We start from the raw sequence: 22,130 nt of genomic DNA, 5'->3' as shown, positions 1-22,130 counted from the left end.
CCCCACCTTAGCCGCTGTGCAGAGTGAGTGCTGGGGCTGTTTGTGCTGCTGATAGAGTTGGCATTTCACCTGTTTTATCCAACTCAGTCAGTGTGTTTACATGATGGTATAATTCGAATCTTTGCTTAGTCGGACTATGCTTTCTTTCGAGGGTAGGTGCTATTATCCCAATATACATGGCAGTGAATAAATCGAATCATTGGCCGAAAGCATGTCATATCCGATACGATAGGTGGCGCTGTTTTTATTACAACTAGTGGTGATACAGCCCTTTCCGCTTGACCTCTTCACCACTACCAATAACAACAACAGTTGATTGAGCATGAATCGCGTCTGTTCATCGGTCCAGAAATGCGTGTTGCCTCTTGGGTTGTTTGTTTGTTTGTTTGTTTCTGCCAGGCCGATGTGTTTATAAGTTACATTATTCAAAGGTGAAAGATAAAAGGCGAGAGAAACGCACGCACATTCAAACACGCGCGCAAATAATGGGTTACAGCCTAAACGCATTGCCCTTCTGCCAGTTGCATCAAATTGTTTTAGTACTTCTTCGCTGTCGATTTCCAAATCTGTGTGAATATTCATGAGAGCAAGTCCAGTCAGTCTTTTCGTAGATAGATACAAGACCTTCAGGACGCAATGAATGTTTGGCTAGAAATTTGCCGAACTTTCCAGGGCTTGATAAAGTTCACTGCGTAACTCATTTAGCTGTTTCCAGCTCTGTATCTGCATCGTCAACGCTGGGCATTAGTTGTCTGTACTCCGATTTTATAGTTTCCCCATTTTAATAAATATGCGTTCATGATATATTTTTCTTCTTCTCGCGTAGCAGAAGGTACGCACAGTGCGTACGGCTGCATGCGCCACTGGAACTCTGTGCAATTAATACAATACATAATAGGCTAATTGATACAATATCTCCTCGTTTGAGTGTGGTTGTTTGAGTGCAATGGGAGTGTATGATCGATGTTGTCTATAAAGGTATTTAGGTAAAGGTATTTACGGGAAAATATCTCGATCCACCTGTCACGTCTCTGTCTTTAGAGGGCAGCGCCAAATAACTGAACACAACTAAAGTCACGCGTGCCTCGCGGCCACAATACCAAATTTCATCATATTTGATAGAATGAAGGACATATTAGTTGTGAATAGTATCACCGAGTTTGATAGGTATTGGTCAGGTAATAGCCGAGTGACAGCTGATTTGCTTTCTGATTTGACAGTACCTTTTCGTGGTTTTTTTCAGCGCCAGATAACTGAACACAACTAAAGTCACGCGTGCCTCGCGGGCACAATACCAAATTTCATCATATTTGATAGAATGAAGGACATATTAGTTGTGAATAGTATCACCGAGTTTGATAGGTATTGGTCAGGTAATAGCCGAGTGACAGCTGATTTGCTTTCTGATTTGACAGTACCTTTTCGTGGTTTTTTTCAGCGCCAGATAACTGAACACAACTAAAGTCACGCGTGCCTCGCGGGCACAATACCAAATTTCATCATATTTGATAGAATGAAGGACATATTAGTTGTGAATAGTATCACCGAGTTTGATAGGTATTGGTCAGGTAATAGCCGAGTGACAGCTGATTTGCTTTCTGATTTGACAGTACCTTTTCGTGGTTTTTTTCAGCGCCAGATAACTGAACACAACTAAAGTCACGCGTGCCTCGCGGGCACAATACCAAATTTCATCATATTTGATAGAATGAAGGACATATTAGTTGTGAATAGTATCACCGAGTTTGACAGGTATTGGTCAGGTAATAGCCGAGTGACAGCTTGTTTGCTTTCTGATTTAACAGTACTTTGTCGTGGTTTTTTTCAGCGCCAGATAACTGAACACAACTAAAGTCACGCGTGCCTCGCGGGCACAATACCAAATTTCATCATATTTGATAAAATGAAGGACAAATTAGTTGTGAATAGTATCACCAAGTTTGACAGGTATTGGTCAGGGGAGACGGCCCAGTGTTCCGAAAGCCCGATATTCCGAAATCTCAATATTCCGAAAAATAGTCCCCCTGGCAAAATTTAGAAATATTTTAAGTGGCACAAAACACTCAAAGCATTTCGTTTGCACAGCAGAGCGGAGACGCTCACCGGGCTATCACGCATATAACTTTTCCTAGGCAATATTTGTTAACTTAGCCTACTCTGGTTTTGAATATGGGGTAGGCTACCACTCATGCGAAGGAAATCACCGGCAGATTGTCGCAGGACATTACGCAGATCTTGTCAAGCACTGACAAAGCATGCATGCGTTGGCAATCATACAAATATTTTTGTATCATCGCGATGCAAATGCATGTGTGTATAATAATATTCTGAATTCAAGTTAATGCTTGTGAAATAAAGGCATTTATATGTTTATGATTGTGTGATTCATTGGGATGTGCATGTGGGCAATAGTGGTTCACGTTGCTGTACTCACAATTTCGGAACAGCGGGCTGTCGGAAAAATGGGCTTTCGGAACATTGCCATAGAACCTTGGTCAGGTAATAGCCGAGTGACAGCTGATTTGACAGTACTGCTGTTGTTTTAAGCAAATAAAATGTGGAACGTCCTTATACGTGTTTAAGGAGGGGTTGTAAAGGTGCTCATATCTTCGGACCTCTTCTGTTATGTTTGTTCATAATCAACAAGAATAAGCTTGTGAGACAGTCTGCAGGATATTCATAAAAAACCGTGTCATTAGTATGAACAGTTGAGACAACTTATCCCTCTTTCGTCTTCCGGGTCACGACTTGGCAGGGAGAGAGGGAGCATGCGCAAAGACGCAAAGTCCAGTTCCTTATCCAATTCACCGTTACATGCCGCAATAGTCGAACTATCAACTGGATCGGATCGAGTTATCCAGGGGTGTTAGTCCGACTATGTGCGGTCCGACTACGATCCGACTAAGGTGCTTACATGAAACGGATAATGCGATTTCAGTCCGACTAAGGCAGTTATTCGAATCCATGTAACCACGGTCAGTGCTTCCTCAGGCCCTCTCTTTCCACGTGCTTATTACTCCTCCGTTACTCTGCCATTCACTCGCTCTCTCTCAGTTCATGGTTCTCTCTTCTCTCTTTTGTTTTTCTCTTTATTAGTCTTTTGCTCTGTCTTTGTCTTAACTCACTCTTTCTTTTTCTCTCTTTGTGTCTCTAGCTGAGAACCTTGCTGATCTACAGAGTGAGTGTCAGTGTTGTTCATGTGACGTGATGTGTTTGGCATGTAGGCAACACGACTCTCTCTTCTCTCTCTCTCACAGTTTCAGCTCTTCGTCATCTCTTCAATTTCTCTTTCTCACTTTGTTGTGTCTCTTTTTCCATTGATTCCTCCTTTCATTTCCTCTCTTTCAAGACTTTCAGTCCACCCCCCTCCCTCTCTTTTCTTTCTGTCTCTCTCTCCCTCTCTCTTTCTCATATTTGTATCTCTCTAGATCCCCTGCCACCCCCCCCCCTCCTCACTCTCTCATATTTCTATCTCTAGCTCCCCTGCCATCCCTCCCCTCTTTTCCCCCTCTCTTTCTCTTTCTGTCTCTCTTTCTCTCTTCTCCCCCTCCTCCCCCTTCTCTCTCTCATATTTCTCTCTATCTCCCCTGCCACCCCCCCCCCCCCTTCCCCCTCTCTCTTGGGTATGAGATGGCAGCATGCCCCCCCCCCCCCTCCCCCTAATGCTGATGACTCATGGGCTAATGGGTGAAAATGGCTCCTTTCATTTGTGTATTTACTCCTACAGCTCTCAGCTGGTCCCAGGTCAGCACAAATCCAAATTAGGTTCTCACAGCACATGGCTTTAAGTGCTTATTACCAATCTGCCATATTGTCCCCCTCCCCTGGACTCAGGCTAGTATGTTAAGAGACCCTGAATCAGTGGGAGCCTTTGAGAGGAGGATGTGTGATTCTGATTTGAGATAGTCATATAGAGAATGATCAGTTTGATCATTTAAATGAACTACTATTAAAGCAATATCCAAATTATTTGAGAAGTGCTTGATCTCGGTAAGAACACATTATCAATATATTAATTTATCCTTTGTTTCATTTATCATATTAGTGCTAATTTAACTTTGAAACAAAGATGTGACTCACATGTCAGCTGATTATAATAAACAGACAGGCCGAGCAGCAGTCTGTTAGTCTGTTGGTGTTTTCCATGGGGAGGTTTACCTGGAAGCTGTACATGCTGATCTGACCCATTTATAGTGTGTCTCGTCCATATAAGGATCATTGAGGGGGTGGCCGTGATGGGTGTTCCTCTGCACATAAGGTTACACTGATTTGACTCCTGTTCAGATTCATGAGGAGAATGGGTGGACGTTAATAACTCTGTTGAAAGGCTTCCATACAAAAATGGTTGGATTATGCGTACACATGGTTCTGTGGAAAGTTGTACACAAAGACACACACACACACACACAAGTGTCTTTGTGTACATTTGGCCCTGTGTTGGCTGAGAAATGTGTTTTGTTGTGTTCTAAATGTTATACACTGTTGTCTGTATTCAAACCCAGATGCACTCATTTTTTTTAGCATTTCTGAGTACATAGCACTTTATACTCTTATTAGTAGTGTTGTGGTATTATATCACTTTATACTCTTATTAGTAGTGTTGTGGTATTATAGCACTCTATACTCTTATTAGTAGTGTTGTGGTATTATAGCACTTTATACTCTTATTAGTAGTGTTGTGGTATTATATCACTTTATACTCTTATTAGTAGTGTTGTGGTATTATATCACTTTATACTCTTATTAGTAGTGTTGTGGTATTATAGCACTCTATACTCTTATTAGTAGTGTTGTGGTATTATAGCACTCTATACTCTTATTAGTAGTGTTGTGGTATTATATCACTCTATACTCTTATTAGTAGTGTTGTGGTATTATATCACTCTATACTCTTATTAGTAGTGTTGTGGTATTATATCACTCTATACTCTTATTAGTAGTGTTGTGGTATTATAGCACTCTATACTCTTATTAGTAGTGTTGTGGTATTATATCACTCTATACTCTTATTAGTAGTTGTGGTATTATAGCACTTTATACTCTTATTAGTAGTGTTGTGGTATTATATCACTCTATACTCTTATTAGTAGTGTTGTGGTATTATAGCACTTTATACTCTTATTAGTAGTGTTGTGGTATTATAGCACTCTATACTCTTATTAGTAGTGTTGTGGTATTATATCACTCTATACTCTTATTAGTAGTGTTGTGGTATTATAGCACTCTATACTCTTATTAGTAGTGTTGTGGTATTATATCACTCTATACTCTTATTAGTAGTGTTGTGGTATTATAGCACTCTATACTCTTATTAGTAGTGTTGTGGTATTATAGCACTTTATACTCTTATTAGTAGTGTTGTGGTATTATAGCACTCTATACTCTTATTAGTAGTGTTGTGGTATTATAGCACTTTATACTCTTATTAGTAGTGTTGTGGTATTATATCACTCTATACTCTTATTAGTAGTGTTGTGGTATTATATCACTCTATACTCTTATTAGTAGTGTTGTTGTATTATAGCACTCTATACTCTTATTAGTAGTGTTGTGGTATTATAGCACTCTATACTCTTATTAGTAGTGTTGTGGTATTTCTTCCCTGTTCCCAGATCAGCGAGTGGACGGCCTGAGACGCGTGCTGGTCCCCAGGGACCTGACGCACCGGTTCCTGCTACTGGCGGACAGCAACACGGCGCGGGGGATCGAGACATGTGGGGTGCTCTGCGGGAAACTGGTAAATCTGAGCCTAATCCCTAATCTCCTTCTCAATCCTAATCTTAATCCAGGTGTTGAGTCATAGCATATCCATCCAACAGTCACGAAGGATACATTCTTCTGGCCACGGCAGATGCCAAGGTCTCTCATTCCTGAATCATACTCATAATCATTATCTGGTGGCTTCTATTCACATCACTCAGGACCAGCACTACCGATCCGGACATATTGTGCTTTGTGGGCTAATTAGCCACTTCATTCATACAGCTGTTCATTAGCTAGTCACCACCTAATATGCAGTCATGCTACACGCTTCATGCCTTCAGACCAGCTCCAGGCCAACCTGTGTCCACTCCGTCCCCCCCAATTAGTCATGCGGAAACAACTGGGATTTGTTTTTCATCAGAACAACATGTTTTTTGTTTTAATGAAAGTCTGACGTGTGTTCTTGGAAGGAAGTAAGCTGTGGTAGAGTCACAGTGTCACCAGCAAATGAATCGCTTGTTCTCTTGTTTTAGGAGCTGAGTTCTGTGTGGTATAGTGAGGATGTGGTTTACAGTATATAGTACATTAGTCGGATGCCACACCCTAAAGCTCCCTCAGGTTGTCTTCCTGAAGTGCTCAGCCTGAGGGAGAGGTGAAAGGGAAAGGTGGCCTCTGTCTTTTATGGCGTTATCAATGGTTAATGTTCAAAGTCCAACAGGGCATTGTTTTCATGTTTGTCCTCTTCTGACACTGTTGTAGCAATGCCTCTGTGTGTGTGTGTGTGTGTGTGTGTTTGTGTGTGTGTTTGTGTGTGTGTTTGTGTGTGTGTGTGTGTGTGTGTGTTTGTGTGTGTGTGTGTGTGTGTGTGTGTGTGTGTGTGTGTGTGTGTGTGGGCGTTTGACCCTGATGGTGTGTGTGTGTGGGTGTGTCTTTGAAGAGCCTGAACTAGATTAAGGATGGTAATCGTAGCAAAGGGCGTGGATAGTCTGGATAGTGGGATCACATTCCCCTCAGGTCTAATTCTCATCCATTGTGTTTCTCCATTTTCAAATGGTGTGGCATGTCTTGAAATGACAAGTCTTTGTTCATTCCGTTTCTTTCTATCTAATCCGCCATACATCTCCAATGGTCCATTCAATGGAACCCTCCCCAGGTGTTAACAGTCAGTCGAATGTGTCTATATGGTAAATGGAGTCCTTCGTATACAATATACCATGAGATATGTATTATGTAAACAGTGCCTGAAGGGTGTTTAGACAGACTTTCCCTTCTTTTGTGAAACAAGACCTTGTGCTTTTAGATGCGGGGAAGTGAAAAGAGTAGTGCTGTTGACAGAAAGAGGAACTTTAAGATGACCTCTTTCTGACAACCATGGTGCCACTATCAACCTCAGTGTAATCAATTGAGGTAATCTTTTTTTTTTCTGTGGAAAGGAGTTTCATACTGTAGGGAACAGGTCACAGCACAGACCTTGGTGTGTGTCTGTGTCTGTGTCTGTGTGTGTGTGTGTGTGTGTGTGTGTGTGTGTGTGTGTAAAGATTAGAAACTAATAAAGGGGTGTATACTCCCAACAGACACACAACGAGTTTGTGCTGACCCACGTGATCGTCCCTAAGCAGTCAGCCGGGCCGGACTACTGTGACATGGAGAACGTGGAAGAGCTCTTCAGCTACCAGGACCGCCACAGCCTGCTTACACTCGGCTGGATCCATGTAGGTGATACACACACACACACACACACACACACACACACACCAGTGAAACATCAATGAATCACCAATGTATACTCACACATACACACACACCAGTGAAACATCAGTGAATCACTAACGTATACACACATGCGCACACACACACACACACACACACGTGAACAGTCACTCACATTCTCCACACGGTCACACCTCATAAGTACACAGTCACTCACATACACCCACACACTGTCACTGAAAACTCCCTTTCATATACTGCCTTTCTCTGGGTTTGTTCTCCTTTCATTTGAATTTGAATTTCCAATTTTTTGTTCAGTTTTCATTTTAATTTGTTCTTTTATTGCATTTTTATTGTTTTGGTGGTTTGATCCTGTTCTATTATCCATATTCATGGTTTTATGTTTCTATTTATGTTTCTCTTATTTACCTTATCCATTCTTTTTTTTTTTACTCTTAGATTTAGCTGATATATGTTAATTTTTATTTTGATATGTTAGTTTAAGCTTTTGTATGTCTCTCTCTTATTTTTTATTTATTTTTTGGTATTGTGTTATTTGGACTTTTATCCTTTCACTTTTATTCCTTTTTTATATCCTATATATTTTATAGGTTCTATATGTTTTTAGTCTATTTAGTCTTTTTAATCTCATATTCACACACACACACACACTAAGGTGCACATAATGTCTGCATAATATCCCCGGTTCTGTCATCCTCCTCACCACCTCCAAACCCTCTTGTTCTGTCCCCGGTGTGTGAGAGAGGCTAATGACTCACCTGTACGGAGCTGTGTGGAGCGCATCACAGACAGTCATGAGTTGAACACCACAGAAGTGTTGAAAATCAAACCCAGATGCACTCAAGATCATGTTTCAGCACTCAGCACTTTTTCATTGTCAGAACACCGTCATGGACATTGTCTACTTAAGAATAGAGTTGAATGGTATCCATAGCAACAACCATCAAGCGCCCTGTGTACCCGAGCTAAAGAAGTTGCTATGAATATGCTAGAACAGTGGCAGTGATCCAGTATCTAAAGTATCTGTAGTATGTCTATGGGTCAGAGGTTAGCCGTCGGCTGCTGTACCAACATGCCTCTTGAACACACAGGCCTCCCTGGCACTGTCTCCAGAGTGTGTGTTTGTGATTGGGAGGCTTAGGTCTCTGTGTATTGTGCTGGAGGAGATGCTGAGCTGCCTGAGGTAACCGGAGCAGGGTGCTGAAAAGTGCTGCAGTGTCAGATAGGGTGAGAAGCCAGAGCCTGCCAAGGTGACCTCATCGGAACCCCCCCCCCCCCCCACACACACACACACACACACACACAGACACACACAGACACCTCTCTCACTCACAGACTTATTATTTTTATAATCAAAGTCAGCAGGGGCTTTTAAAATCAGACGTTTATCATGGAACACACAATTAGCAGCAGGCAACTCATGCTGTTTCAGGTCTGGCCCAGGTCTGGCCCTAACGTGGCCTGGATCCGGCAGAGGCCCTCCAGAACAGTTTGCTGCTGTCTAGCAGGATTCCCATAGTCCATGGCTATTGGAACTGTCATTTTGGAATAGGTGTGTGTGTGTGTGTGTGAGGGTGTTATTTGTTTCTGCCCATATGCCAGTGTGTGTGTCTCACACACCTCCTGTGTGCTTGGTTTCCAGACCCACCCGACGCAGACGGCGTTCTTGTCCAGTGTTGACCTGCACACTCACTGCTCCTACCAGCTCATGCTGCCAGAAGCCATCGCCATTGTCTGTGCTCCAAAGCACAATGAGTGAGTTTCTGTGTGTGTGTGAGAGAGAGAGAGAGAGAGTGTGTGTGTGTGTGTGTGTGTGCGTGTGAGTGAGAAAAAGAGAGAGTGGCTGTGGGTGTCAGATTGTGTGAGCATATGTTTGTGAGCGTGTGTTTGTTTGTGTTTGTGTTTGTGTTTGTTTGTGTGTGTGTGTGTGAGAGAGAGAGTGTGCTTTCATTCCCTTAATTTAGCATACTCGCTATGGAAATCAGTCAGGCTCTTTCACATGGTTTTGTTCAGTAGCCATATTGTCAGCCTCTGGCCTATCTCCTTAGGGGACTCTCACTCTTCCTGTGACAAGTGGTCGCTGAGGAGCCTGGGAGATTGAGTTCTCTGAGTGGACCGGATGGGATTATGCCTATTCGACTGGACCTCCGCAGTGCTGCAGCTGTAGGCTACGCCTACCTGGGCAGTGAACCAAAGATGCTCCACTCAAACCGACCAGTCAAATATCAAAAAGGCCTCTGTGGTGCACGCCAGGCTGATAACATAGATCTCCTGAAACGTAGCTTTTAGACTGCAGAGAGGGGGAGGGATAGGGGGAGAGGGTTTTGACTTTTAATGCACTAGGTGGTTTAGGAGAGTGGTGTAGCCCCAGTCGAATAGAAAAGTGCAGCATAATCGTGCAGAATATGGCTATTGTCTGAGGATCATCTCAGAGGCTAAAGTGGAGGCCTGCTAAGCTTGTTGTCATTACCAGCCATTGTGAGAGTGCTGAAGGAAGGGTTTAATGCATGTGTGATTTGTGGTGTGATTGTGTGTGTGTGTGTGTGTGTGTGTGTGTGTGTGTCTATGTCTATTTGTGTATGGTATTGGTTTATGTTTGAGCTTTGTTTTATTCTTGCGTGGGTAGGGTGATTGTGCGATGTGATTGTGCGATGTGAAACATGTGTTCTAATGTGTAATATCATGTAATGAGATGTGTGTGTGTGTGTGCGTGTGTGTGTGTGTGTCTGTGTGTGTGTGTGTGTGTGTGTGCGTGTGCGTGTGTGTGTGCGTGTTTCAGCACAGGAGTGTTTAGACTCACCAGCTCGGGGATGGGGGAGGTGGCTGGCTGCAGACTGAAGGGCTTTCATCCGCATTCAAAGGACCCACCTCTATTCACTGTAAGTCACACACTGCGTGTGTCTGTGTGTGTCTCTGTGTGTGTGTGTGTGTGTGTGTGTGTGTGTGTGTGTGTGTGTGTGTGTGTCTCTGTGTGTGTGTGTGTGTGTATGTCTGTGTGTGTGTGTGTTTGTGTTTGTGTGCACTGATGCAAATTCAGCTGGAGGAGTAGCATAACTTTGTTTTATTTCACATAGATGTTCCTCACATAGTTTCTGAGACCCTAAGCCTGTAAGAGACTGGTACTAAGCATATACTAGGCTGGAAGTTGGGTTATCTGGGGTTGGCTTCACTTCTCATGGTACCGTATTTGTCTTGGGGAGATAGAAAGAAATAAGGAAAGGAAGCAAGAAAGAAAGAAAAAGATGAAAATATACATATACTCTGTGTATTCCATTTTGTGAGCTCATCATTTTACAGCAGTTCAGACTTGTGATGAAGCTGAATGCGTAACCCTGGAGACCATTTGGTGACATTACCTCATTCTCTGCAGATCTGCAAACACGTTGTTGTGAAGGACTCAAAGACAATGGTACTAGACCTCAGGTGACAGGGGAACTGGGGACGAGAAACTCACCACGCAGTGAACGTGAACGTGACCGTGACCGCAAGCTCTTTTTTTCAGAAGCCCGCCGGTCCAATTTTTATCTCTGTTTACATGAAGGCTTTTGTATTTATTTATTTTGAACTGAAGTACTGTGGATTCGCTTCTTCTTTTTTTATTTCTTTGCCATCCTGAATGTTACGGAAAAGTTTTGATGATGATGTTCTAACTGTGTTGTGTTATTTTATATTATTTGGTTTTATTTTTGGGGTCTTTAAATGCCGAGGTACACTTCTGCGGACGCGGCTTGGTGCATCGATACGGACGTGCGCATTGGTGTGTCCCAAGTATACTCATTTTAGTGCTCTTGTTGACAAGTGGACACGGACAGGCCGAGTACATGTGCACTATGACCTCATTGTACTGGGTACATGTGAACTTTGACCTTATTGTACTGGGTGCATGGGAACTTTGACCTCATTGTACTGGGTGCATGGGAACTACTGCACGCTCAGTTCTGCACATGCCCAGTCAATACGGACTCAACATGTTGCTGCAGCACGGACAGTCCGTACGGACTGGGCGTATGACGGAATGTGCGTCACCCGTACCGTGCTGATACTGTACGCACACCATGTCCGCAGAAGTACACCAAACGCCTAACTTCTAACTATGCTTTGAAAGGGTTTGTTAGTATGAGCTGTGACAGGGTACATTAACTAGACGGAAAACAAAACAAAAAGACCTGCTGTTGGAAGGATAGTTATTTTGTGATCAAATTTATGCAGGTTTTTATTTGACCACAAGATGGTGCTGTGGTTCCATTGGAAAGAGCCAGAAAAGCCTCGCTGATTTTACAGATGTCTTCTTAAGGACAAGCTGATTGACAAAGCTGGGTTGAAGCCTGACATTGTAGTTACATCGACATGTTGAGCATTAAGTGATTTTCAGTATTCAGCCTGTGCTTTGGGCTGCTTTATAAACTTGAAGATATTTTGGCTTTTCTTTTTTTTTTACTTTCTACTTTTTACGAATTTGTTTGTGGCCAACAGTCTCTCAGTCAATAACAGAGAGAACTCAATAAGATGTCAAGATGTGAATGCTTCTATCACCAGACTTTGCTGAGCCATATCCAATGCTATCGTCAGTCATACGGTAATTATTCTTTTTTTCTTGCCATATTAGTTTGTAGTGAAGAATGTGTTTTTTAGTGTTAAGTGATGTCACAAGCTGTATTGCTGAAGCTGCGTGTCATTATCAAGCTATTTGTGTTGTTTGCTTCTTCTGAAGATGAGCATACAGGCGTGTCTTGCCTACTAGTGGTGTGATTGTATACGTTTGAGAGCCGAGTCTGTTCAAAGGATCAACAAAAGACACACATACACACTCACACACACACACACACAAACAAGTACACACAAAACCAAAGGAGTTTGCAGAAATACAGAACCCCCTTAAAGGCCTTAACGGAACAGAAGCCCCTTAAAGGCCTTAACGGAACAGAACCCCCTTAAAGGCCTTAACGGAAAAGCTATTCCTATTAGCCCCGTATCTGTAGTCCCCCCCCTACCCCCTACCCCAGCCACACAGAACTCAGGTCCAGCACTTGCCCCACACTCAAAGCACATCCTCAGTATAGCAACTACCACCACATGTACTCAAACTACTGTATTTCACGTGCCATCAACCACTGTATTTCATCAGATATTTTATTGCTGTCTTTTTCCCCCCCTGATTTCTAACTGTAGATTTTAGATGGGTGATCTAAAAGTGTGTGTGTGTGTGTGTGTGTGTGTGTGTGTGTGTGTGTGTGTGCGTGTGTGTGTGAAGCAAAACCTCAAAACAAAATAAATAAATGGCTCTTGCGGCAATAGTGTCAGCTTGCTCCGTTGGTGGTGTGAACGGCGTTCTCTTTTCATTTATATTCTATATTGTTCCTTTTCTGGTTTGTTTGATTGTCATTTGTGTTTCCCAAGGTCTCCCGGTTGTGCAGCTGTGTGAAGTGTTGTGTTTTAGGGGGTTGGGGGTGGGGGGAGCGGCGCTGGTGGTCCGGGGAGACGTAACATGTCTTATATCTGTGTGTCTCTGCTGCTCTGTGTGTGAGGTGTGAGTGTTGGGGGTCGGTCTTGTGTACCTGCGCACCATGTGCAAAGAGTTTTTTTTTTCCACTGACAATTTGTTATTAAAGAATGGTTGATTAAAAAAAACAATTATAATGATAACCAGTGTTTGGTCTCCTTGTTCTGATCGTCTGTGTTGACTCAACCTACGAGTAATACCTGCTAAATTAGTGTCAAGAGTAGTGATATGATAGCCTTGAGTAATGATTCACTCATTCACGGTTGGTCGCGGTTGGTATGCAGGTTATTATAAATGCCAAAATTTCCCGTCGCCAGTTGGCAACGGGAGGCACTGTGACGAGGATTGCCTCAGGTGCCCTCAAGGAAGAAACAGATGAGTTATTGCCATGAATGTCAGCTGAAGCTTTCCACTACCCTATGAGCTATGAACTTGTGCAATACCATTTCCTGTCGCTAACACACTATCATGGTGGTGTGAAGCTGGTACATTTCCTCTGACTGACAGGTTGATGAATAATGATACAGACAAACTGCTTTTTTTTTTTGCAGAGCTTTTATTATAATTTTTTTCCCCTGGGGCAATCAGAATGATAATATCCTCACAGAACTGCCTTTCCACACTTGGAAGCATACAGTAGTGAAAGAGCACAAGCAAGACTTTAACCTCACGTTCAGAGAAAGCGGCAGGGGTGCAGTGGCGGTGGTGGACCACCAGAGGGAGCTCATGAGTAGAACCCCTTTTAGGATTGAGTACAGTAGAGTCGGTACTGTAACAGCAACTGCTAACCCTAACCCGGAACACAGTTGACCAGAACCGGACCAGATTTAGGTTCTGAACCAGAACCAACCGCCATGAAGGCCCTCTCAGGTGAACCGTGTTCCACCCGCCCGCCTCCCGCCCACCTCCCGCCAGCCCTCTGTAACTCTGGAGTCTTATCATGCCTACGTGCCCGCACAGGAAAGAAATCCCCCAACAATTTCATATCGGCAGCACCTTCAAGCTTTTGTTTGTTTTATTCGTCCAAAACAACAACAAAATAAGAACATCAAAATGAGAGAGAGAAAAAACACATTCACACAGGTGAGGGCAGTGCAAAGAGGACACAGAAGGAGAAGGGCGGGGCGAGGGGAAGGGGAGGGGGAGGGGGGACTCTATGCGTTCACAGTTTACAGGCAAGACTGTAGAGATGGTGGAGGGGTGGGGGGGGGGGGCAGAAGGAAAGATGCGGTGGTTGGGGCAGGAGTAGGGACAGGTGGGGGAAGGGGACGAGGGGTTCTGGGTGCGTTTAGAAGCACTTGCGATGCACGATAGAGGGGCCGGCTTCGTCGTACTCCTGTTTGCTGATCCACATCTGCTGGAAGGTGGAGAGGGAGGCCAGGATGGAGCCACCAATCCAGACGGAGTACTTGCGCTCAGGTGGGGCGATGATCTGGGAGGAGAGAGGCAGAGAAGAGCAGGGGGAGATCAGGTACAGTCAGGTTCAGCATTCAACAACACCTGAGCTAGTGATAAGTGAACAAGAGGCCTTCAACTTCCTAAATTAGGTTTTACATCACACAAGTATTTTCTCTGAAAGAAATGATGAAAGCTGTTTTAACGAATTCATAAATGGTTGCAGAGAGGTTGTAGAAACACCTCAAAATGGATGCAATATGCAATACCTACAGCGCATGCTTGTCTACAAAGGTCTGAGTGTATAAGAGAGACGGAGAGGAATCAGGAATCAGAAAGGGGCAGGGTTGGGGGGGGGGGGGGGGGGGTTACCTTGATTTTCATGGTGCTGGGGGCCAGAGCGGTAATCTCTTTCTGCATGCGGTCAGCAATACCAGGGTACATGGTGGTACCGCCAGACAGGACGTTGTTGGCGTACAGGTCCTTACGGATGTCAATGTCGCACTTCATGATGCTGTTGTAAGTGGTTTCATGGATACCAGCAGACTCCATACCTGGGGAGGATTTCAGAAGTCAGAATTCAGTAGTAAACAAACAGAGAGCTTTCAAAACAGAGGGAAAAAACCATCCCATTCTTTAAAAAAAAATCTTTATTAAAACATGGCTATGTTATGAAAACCTGTTAAAAGACAAGAGAAAAGAAAAGTCTTTGAATTAAGAGCTATGGAATGATCAAGGGTGCAGAGAAGGAAAAGAAAAACAAGAAGAAGAGGAGGCATATTACCAATGAAGGAAGGCTGGAAGAGGGTCTCGGGGCAGCGGAACCTCTCGTTGCCAATGGTGATGACCTGTCCGTCAGGGAGCTCGTAGCTCTTCTCCAGGGAGGAGGAGGTGGCAGCGGTGGCCATCTCGTTCTCAAAGTCCAGAGCCACGTAGCACAGCTTCTCCTTGATGTCACGGACAATTTCTCTCTCCGCTGTAGGTTGTGAAAAAGACCAGAGAGATTCAGATTTAGTGAATAATTTTTTAAAATCAAAACCATGGTATTTGGTAAGCCTGGGAATTCAAACATAACCTTGGGATTGACTTAAGCTAATATAGCACTATATCATTTCAAATCATTACATTCTCCTTCCAGATTGGATAGAATTTGAACCATTTACCTTCTCAAGCATCATCACTAAAACACTATGGATGCGAACATCTGCGCAGGACAGCGACAAAGTGTGGTCAGGGTGTCAGTTCACTCACCAGTGGTCACAAATGAGTAGCCACGTTCAGTCAGGATCTTCATGAGGTAGTCGGTGAGATCACGGCCAGCCAGGTCCAAGCGCATGATGGCATGGGGAAGGGCATAGCCCTCGTAAATGGGCACGTTGTGGGTGACACCATCACCAGAGTCAAGGACAATTCCTGAGGACAAACAAGCAACATGGGGGTTCAATGGAGAATTTTATGAGGGTCAGTGAAGAGGCAATGAAGCGATCCGCAACCAAACACAGGATGAGGCCACACAGGGGCTGACCATACGTGAGCATTACTGACCTGTTGTGCGGCCAGAGGCGTAAAGGGACAGCACAGCTTGGATAGCTACATACATGGCTGGTACGTTGAAGGTCTCAAACATGATCTAGAGGAGCAATGGGAACCACAGTGTCAATGCCAAGTTCTTCATGATGTTATTGTGTTAACCTAATCTGCTAATGCATTGATGGGTATACACGTTCGGTCTTGCCTCTCAGCCTTTGTCATTTAAGATGGCTGTCATTTGTCATTATGGATTACTGGCCCTGCCCTCCTTACCTGGGTCATCTTCTCCCTGTTGGCTTTGGGGTTCAGGGGGGCCTCAGTTAGCAGGGTGGGGTGCTCCTCGGGGGCCACACGGAGCTCGTTGTAGAAGGAATGATGCCAAATCTGACAAACACACACACACACACCATCACATGGGGAGACAGAGAGAGAGAGAGTTATACACATATAGATACTTACACACACACGGACGAGTCGAGTCATACATACACACAAAGACACATTCAGTCCCACACACACACACACACACACACACAATATCGACACCAAACAAGCCACCCACGCCCGATGGAGAACTGAAGCATGTGTTCCCTGAATCAGCTTGTGTGAACAGATTTAGTGTTCCCTGTGCCAACACTAACATCGTCCCAGAGGGAAGCTGAACAGCCGCCCCAGATAGGACCCCCATCAGGCCCAGATGAGACCAGGATCAGACCTGAATACTTTTTCACGTAGTCGCTTTCTGAAATGATCTCTTGCTGACTGTAGACTTCTGCCAATGACTACTAAAGCTATTTCACAGTGTGTTTGTGTTACAATTTTGGCGTGCATGTTTCTCTAACCACATTGAAGCTGCACAGCAGACTAGGTGCTTAGTTCACCAAGCGCCCAAACAACACCATCTGCGGCGAGCATCTGCGACCGGCTTAACCAGACCCAGCTCGGAGCGACGGGGTAAGTGAAGGCAGGCTGTCTCTCTGTGACTGGATGAGTCACACAAGTCAAAACTCACTCTCTCTCTCTCTCTCTCTCTCTCTCTCAGACAACAGGCCCCTACAAACTCTGACCTGCCTGAATATTCTCACAGAACCGGCAGCAGCCAGGCCACCATGACGGCTTGTGTGTGTAAACATGGCCCACAGATGACTCACTGTTATCTGTTATCTACCCTCTCTGTGAAAATGGAGGAGCAATTGAGGGGGATGCTGGGACACTCAGGGGACATTGTTCACAAACAAAATGGCAAAGAGGGTAGTAATGGAGTAAGCGGTGGAGTCTATCTATTTTTAGACACAGAGTCAGTCCTATATGTGACGTTTGGGTTGACATCCATTTACAGGGGTACTTGTGTACAGAAAGTCTATCAGCACGATGAAGGTTAAGTGGTTCCAGCTGGACTGAAACACCAGCCGCAGGAGTAAAAACCGTAAAAGCTCTCTGCCAAGCATGTGGATTTAAACCATTTCAGTTTCCACTTAGAAGATTCAGGGGACTGTTTATTTCAAGTACCCATTCGCCGATTATTTGCTTTATGCCAATCACCCCTTGGAGAACTTGGAGAAGAGTTCTCTGAAGAACGTTTGGTCTGTGGATACTGTGGGTCTGTTGTCTGTGTAGCACAGATACTAGTGAATGGACCCCACCCTGTGTGTGGGCCTACCTTCTCCATGTCGTCCCAGTTTGTGATGATGCCGTGCTCGATGGGGTACTTCAGCGTCAGGATACCCCTCTTGCTCTGGGCCTCGTCACCTACGTAGCTGTCCTTCTGCCCCATGCCGACCATCACACCCTGTGGACAGAGTCAAAACAGACAGAGGTTCAAACACAGCACCTCAAAAAAGCCACTTAGACATCAAGTGCTAGCTTGGGAACTGGATTTCACCCAAGAGAATCTCCTGCCAAATGCTATGATGTTCTCATGAAAGAAACAAAAATGGCGGTTAAATGTTCTCACTTTGAACACTCATCCAAAGCACTCGCGGGTCAAGCCCATAACCAACATAAGCAAATCAAAACACTAAAAGTACGCGTTCAAAGATATTTCTCACAGAACAAAGGCCATGCTTTCTTTTTTATTCTCCCTGAGAGGGTGAGGACCGCGTTTGCTAGCAGGAAGTGTACTGAAGTCAGCTTTGAAACGATTCTCAAGCGGGCCTTAGACACAGATACTGTTGTGATGATGGCAGACTCAGTGGGAGGCTTTAGTGGGAAACGTCAAAGCCTTCCGAGGAACGAGCCAAGAAACACAACCTTATTTGTTTGACCCAACTACACCAGCTACTAAGAAAATCCTTTCATTTATTGGTGATTTTTTAAATTCTAAAATGTCATTTAAAGGGCCAACAATGGTCTAGAAAATGCATTGGCATATTTTTGAGATCCATCCTGTATTTTAAATGCCAAGGAATTTGAGAATGTACTAACATGGGGCTACAATCCAATCCATTTAAACCCCTTTTTAAGAGCATGAGTATTGTATGGTGCCTATTGGTGGAGCCTCACCTGGTGTCTGGGACGGCCCACGATGGAGGGGAAGACGGCTCGGGGGGCGTCGTCCCCGGCGAAGCCTGCCTTGCACAGACCGGAGCCATTGTCACACACGAGTGCGGTGCTCTCTTCGTCGTCACACATCTTCAACGCAGGGTTCCTTCTTCCTCAATCTCCCAGGAGACAATCACTGCAAACGCAGATGCAGATGCACACACACACACACAAACACACACACACACACACACAGACACACATACACACACACACACACACACACACACACACACACACATACATACACACACACACACACACACACATACACACACAAACATACGCACACAATGGAAGAGGGAGGTTAACAACAGCTGGCACAAACAGGGGGGAGAGAGTGGTTGACCACAGCTGGTATTTGGGGGGCAGAGAGAGGGTCCACCATCCCTAGGGCACCTGCACATTTAGTTTCAAAGGCCTGGAAGATAAGCTGCAGGACTGGAAACGCTACTCCGATACAATGGTTAAAATATAAGAAAATAGACATGGCTGTTGTATGTGCTGGTGTGAAAGAGAGGGAATGTGCGTGTGTGTGTGTGTGTGTGTGTGTGTGTGTGTGTGTGTGTGTGTGTGTGTGTGTGTGTGTGTGTGTGTGTGTGTGTGTGTGTGTGTGTGTGTGTGTGTGTGTGACCACACCCTTCAGCACAGAAAATCATGAATGTTACTAGTCCAACCAGTCAAACTACCACACACACTACTACAGGCATTGCCACCTCCTAAAAACAAAAGTATGTATACAATTTAGAAACTTAAACTTGAACTTAAACCTCATCAAAAAAATGTACATCCAACCTCGGAAATATGTCATCAGGTTACTCCTTACTTATATCCACACCCATGGCCAGATCCATTTCTGCATAATTAGGTTAATCCCTTAAAAACAGGTTTTCAAAATAAAGGACTAATAAGTTTAAGTAATGTAATGTAAAGCATGTCATCCAGACCCTCCGCTGCCCTGGACGAGCTTCCACTAGAGTCCCAAATGAATGAACTATGCACCATGGGGAAAAACTTCCTAATTTGGAAGTGATAGGGAGTTGTGGCTGTCCATGGACTACACACACACTCCCCACTCCCCTCTCCCTCTCCCTCTCCCTCTCTCTCTCCCTCTCTCTCTCTCTGGCCCTCCCTGACTGACTCTCCTTGCTGTGGCTGACGACAAAAGAGGAGGAGAGAGAAAAAAAGAGAGAGAGGGAAAAAGCAAGAGAGCGAAAGAGATCAGAGAGAGAGAGAGAGAAAGAGAGAGAGACAGAGAGAGAGACAGAGAGAGAGAGAGGGGATGGGTGGGAGAGGGCAGTCTCTCTCTCCCTAAAACCTACGCAGGAATCCTGGAGAACCATATTTAGTCATAAACCTTGCAAATCAAAAGGGCCAATGTCCTGAGCTCAGTCCAGAGCTTTCCCTGCAAACCCTGAGCTGGCCCTGAGAGAGAGAGAGAGAAAGAGAGAGAAGGAGAGAGAGAGAGAGGCTGTGCTGCTTGGATGAAACTCTTCCTCACTTCCCTTCCAATCTGCATACACAAACACACACATGCACAAACACACACACACACACACATGCACAAACACACACACACACACACACACACAAACACACAGGGCCCTGGCTGGCTCAAGGCATCCGAGCACTTTCTTTGCGATGAACACAACCTCCTTTCGACAGAAGACTATGGCTGTTTTTGAGTGCCTTATCTCTCCTCGCCATAAAGCCAAAGCCCTGACAGTCCAGTCATCTTTAATGCAACAGGCTAAACAAGTGCAAACTTCACTGAAGGATGCATTTTCAATTTTCAGGCGGCTACCAACCACACCAGGGAGGTTTCACTTTCCTCCAACATCAACAGCTACCGCGCCCCACCCCAAGATCCTGCCTCAGGCTCCACTTGCTGCTCTGCCAGATTTGCTCTGGGATTAAAACTCCTTTTGAAGCAGCCTCCTTAAAGCCCCAGCCAACAACAGAGGATGAATCCTCGTGTCTTTCTCAATCTCGTTAGCATTGCTGCGCACTTTCATAACAGACCACGCAGTTTAAATCAAATGACTCAAGAAGTGGTTGCCAGGTCATCTCCCAAACCACAGAACCGCAGTGGAGTCCGCTAATCTGACATGACAGGTGGAGATTTAAACAGGCGCTGAGAGAACAACAGGGTGCTCAAGAGGAGAGACTAAGTGAGAGAGATACTGGGGAAAGAGAATGCAAGAAGGACAGACAGGGAGAGATGTAGGGAGTGAGAGAGAGAGAGGGATGGAGAAAGAGAGACAGGGAGAGAGATGTGGGTAGTGAGAGAGAGGGATGGAGAAAGAGAGACAGAGAGATGTAGGAAGTAGGAGAGATGGAGGGAGAGACTAAGAGGGAGAGATAGAGAGAGAGAGATGGATGGAGAGAGAGAGAGCATGACTCACCCTGACAGTGCCGAGCCGGGGCGGTGTGTTTGGCCACTTGGTGATGGTGTGCCACACGCCAACCGGTCCGGCTCTTAAGTAGTCCTGGGCCCCCCCAGGCCCGCTGCTGCCCCCTCCCACAGCCCAAACATGGAGCCGGGGCCACGCTCAGCGCCGCTCCCGTGCTCCAGCACAGCCTTATAGGGATGGCCGCAGGAAAGGACTCCAATCCGGGCGTTTCTGGGGGCCCTCAGTGCTCCGCACTGGATCGTCCTCCTGGGCATTCCACAGGCGCGTTTTTTTTTTTTTCTCTCCTTCTCTCTTTCTCTCCCCCACTTTTTTTTCTCTCTCATCCTGGAATATAAACAGAGAATGAGGATTGCACCCCCTTAGCACTCAACACACACACACACACACACACACACACACACAGGCTCTTAACCTCTCGTTACCTCCAGCCTAATTAAAGAAATTACACACACGTCATGCACATGTGAACTTTGTGACACCTGCAAGGAGTGTGCACTGAGATATGTATATGTGTAAATATCAATTTGTGGATAAGGTTTGTGTGTGAGTGTGTGTGTGTGTGTGTGTGTGAGAGAGAGAGAGAGAGGTAGTATGTGTGAGGGGAGGGGGGGGGGGGTCTTAGGTCAAGACAAAGGGGGCAACATCCTAATGTCCTAAGATCACATCCATTACAGCACCAGTTGTCATGCCAACAGCGATTGGCTGCAGCTGCGTGCGAGTGAAATTGTTCGGTCAGATCAAGTATTCCATCAGTTCCAGGAAATGTTACTCCTACATTCTTAGCATAGCGCAAACATTATTTTTAACAGTGCAGACAGCTGAACGATTTCATGTCATTTTTTCTCATTTCTTCTTTGTGTTGTTAACAGCTACTTCAGGAATTGTTGTTTACTGATAACATGATGACTTGCATTGGCTTGGCTTGATAATTAACACATTTACAAACGTACATATCTTCTACAAGTCCTGTATATCTCTGTAGCACTACACAAATCAGTAACTGAAACAACATCTCAGACAACTCTTAACTTGGTCCACGACGGGTATAATTCCTGACCGGTGACTATTTCGGTGTTCAGTGTTGTCTAGTTTAGTGGATCGTGACATAGACGGCTGATGAGACTGCATGTCTATCCTGTAAGCCACTTTGGATACAAGTGTGCGCTAAAAGAATAAATGTAAATGTCACATCTGCATTGAATCGATCAAAGACCCGAGAGGGCCTCAGGCGTTGAATGAAAGCAGCACAACTATGGGTCCTGTTTCTGTGTCTTCCACCCTTTCTGTCATGGGCTCAGGCCTGTACTCTAGTCTAG

At 44.9% G+C, this 22,130-nt stretch overlaps 2 protein-coding genes across 4 annotated transcripts in view; one reads left to right on the top strand and one right to left on the bottom strand.

The window, feature by feature from the left end:
• The window catches only part of stambpl1 (STAM binding protein-like 1), a 24,478-nt gene extending 11,401 nt beyond the window's left edge, over positions 1 to 13,077 (top strand). For 2 of the 3 annotated variants that reach the window (XM_031560897.2, XM_031560898.2), the window contains 7 exons: positions 1 to 23; positions 3,155 to 3,178; positions 5,613 to 5,737; positions 7,278 to 7,415; positions 9,077 to 9,189; positions 10,214 to 10,313; positions 10,805 to 13,077. The exon at positions 1 to 23 is cut by the window's left edge and continues 338 nt beyond it. In XM_031560897.2, coding sequence (XP_031416757.1) covers positions 1 to 23; positions 3,155 to 3,178; positions 5,613 to 5,737; positions 7,278 to 7,415; positions 9,077 to 9,189; positions 10,214 to 10,313; positions 10,805 to 10,861 — 580 coding nt within the window. In that variant the 3' untranslated portion in view covers positions 10,862 to 13,077. The remainder of the gene's footprint in view (positions 24 to 3,154; positions 3,179 to 5,612; positions 5,738 to 7,277; positions 7,416 to 9,076; positions 9,190 to 10,213; positions 10,314 to 10,804) is intronic. The other variant, XM_031560899.2, reaches the window with a different exon arrangement.
• A 393-nt stretch (positions 13,078 to 13,470) lies between these two features.
• acta2 (actin alpha 2, smooth muscle) lies at positions 13,471 to 20,940 on the bottom strand. The gene is made up of 9 exons (XM_012820029.3): positions 20,806 to 20,940; positions 18,362 to 18,536; positions 17,520 to 17,648; positions 16,133 to 16,243; positions 15,875 to 15,959; positions 15,581 to 15,742; positions 15,114 to 15,305; positions 14,702 to 14,883; positions 13,471 to 14,366 (listed from the first exon to the last, which is right to left on the bottom strand). Exons 2-9 carry the CDS (start codon positions 18,488 to 18,490, stop codon positions 14,223 to 14,225), a joined length of 1,134 nt encoding a protein of 377 aa, XP_012675483.1. The 5' UTR covers positions 18,491 to 18,536; positions 20,806 to 20,940; the 3' UTR covers positions 13,471 to 14,222.
• Between the last annotated feature and the right edge of the window lie 1,190 nt (positions 20,941 to 22,130).

Source organism: Clupea harengus, chromosome 23 (assembly GCF_900700415.2).
Source record: "Clupea harengus chromosome 23, Ch_v2.0.2, whole genome shotgun sequence".
NCBI classification, from domain to species: Eukaryota; Metazoa; Chordata; class Actinopteri; order Clupeiformes; family Clupeidae; genus Clupea; species Clupea harengus.
This window is presented reverse-complemented; position numbering and strand designations above follow the sequence as displayed.

Coding starts and splice junctions, on each gene's coding strand:
- acta2 (XM_012820029.3), bottom strand. CDS start 18,490: ATGTGTGACGACGAAGAGAGCACCGCACTCGTGTGTGACAATGGCTCC. Junction 16,244..17,519: donor ACTGGGACGACATGGAGAAG/GTAGGCCCACAC, acceptor TGTGTTTGTCAG/ATTTGGCATCATTCCTTCTA. Junction 15,960..16,132: donor ACAGGGAGAAGATGACCCAG/GTAAGGAGGGCA, acceptor TTGCTCCTCTAG/ATCATGTTTGAGACCTTCAA.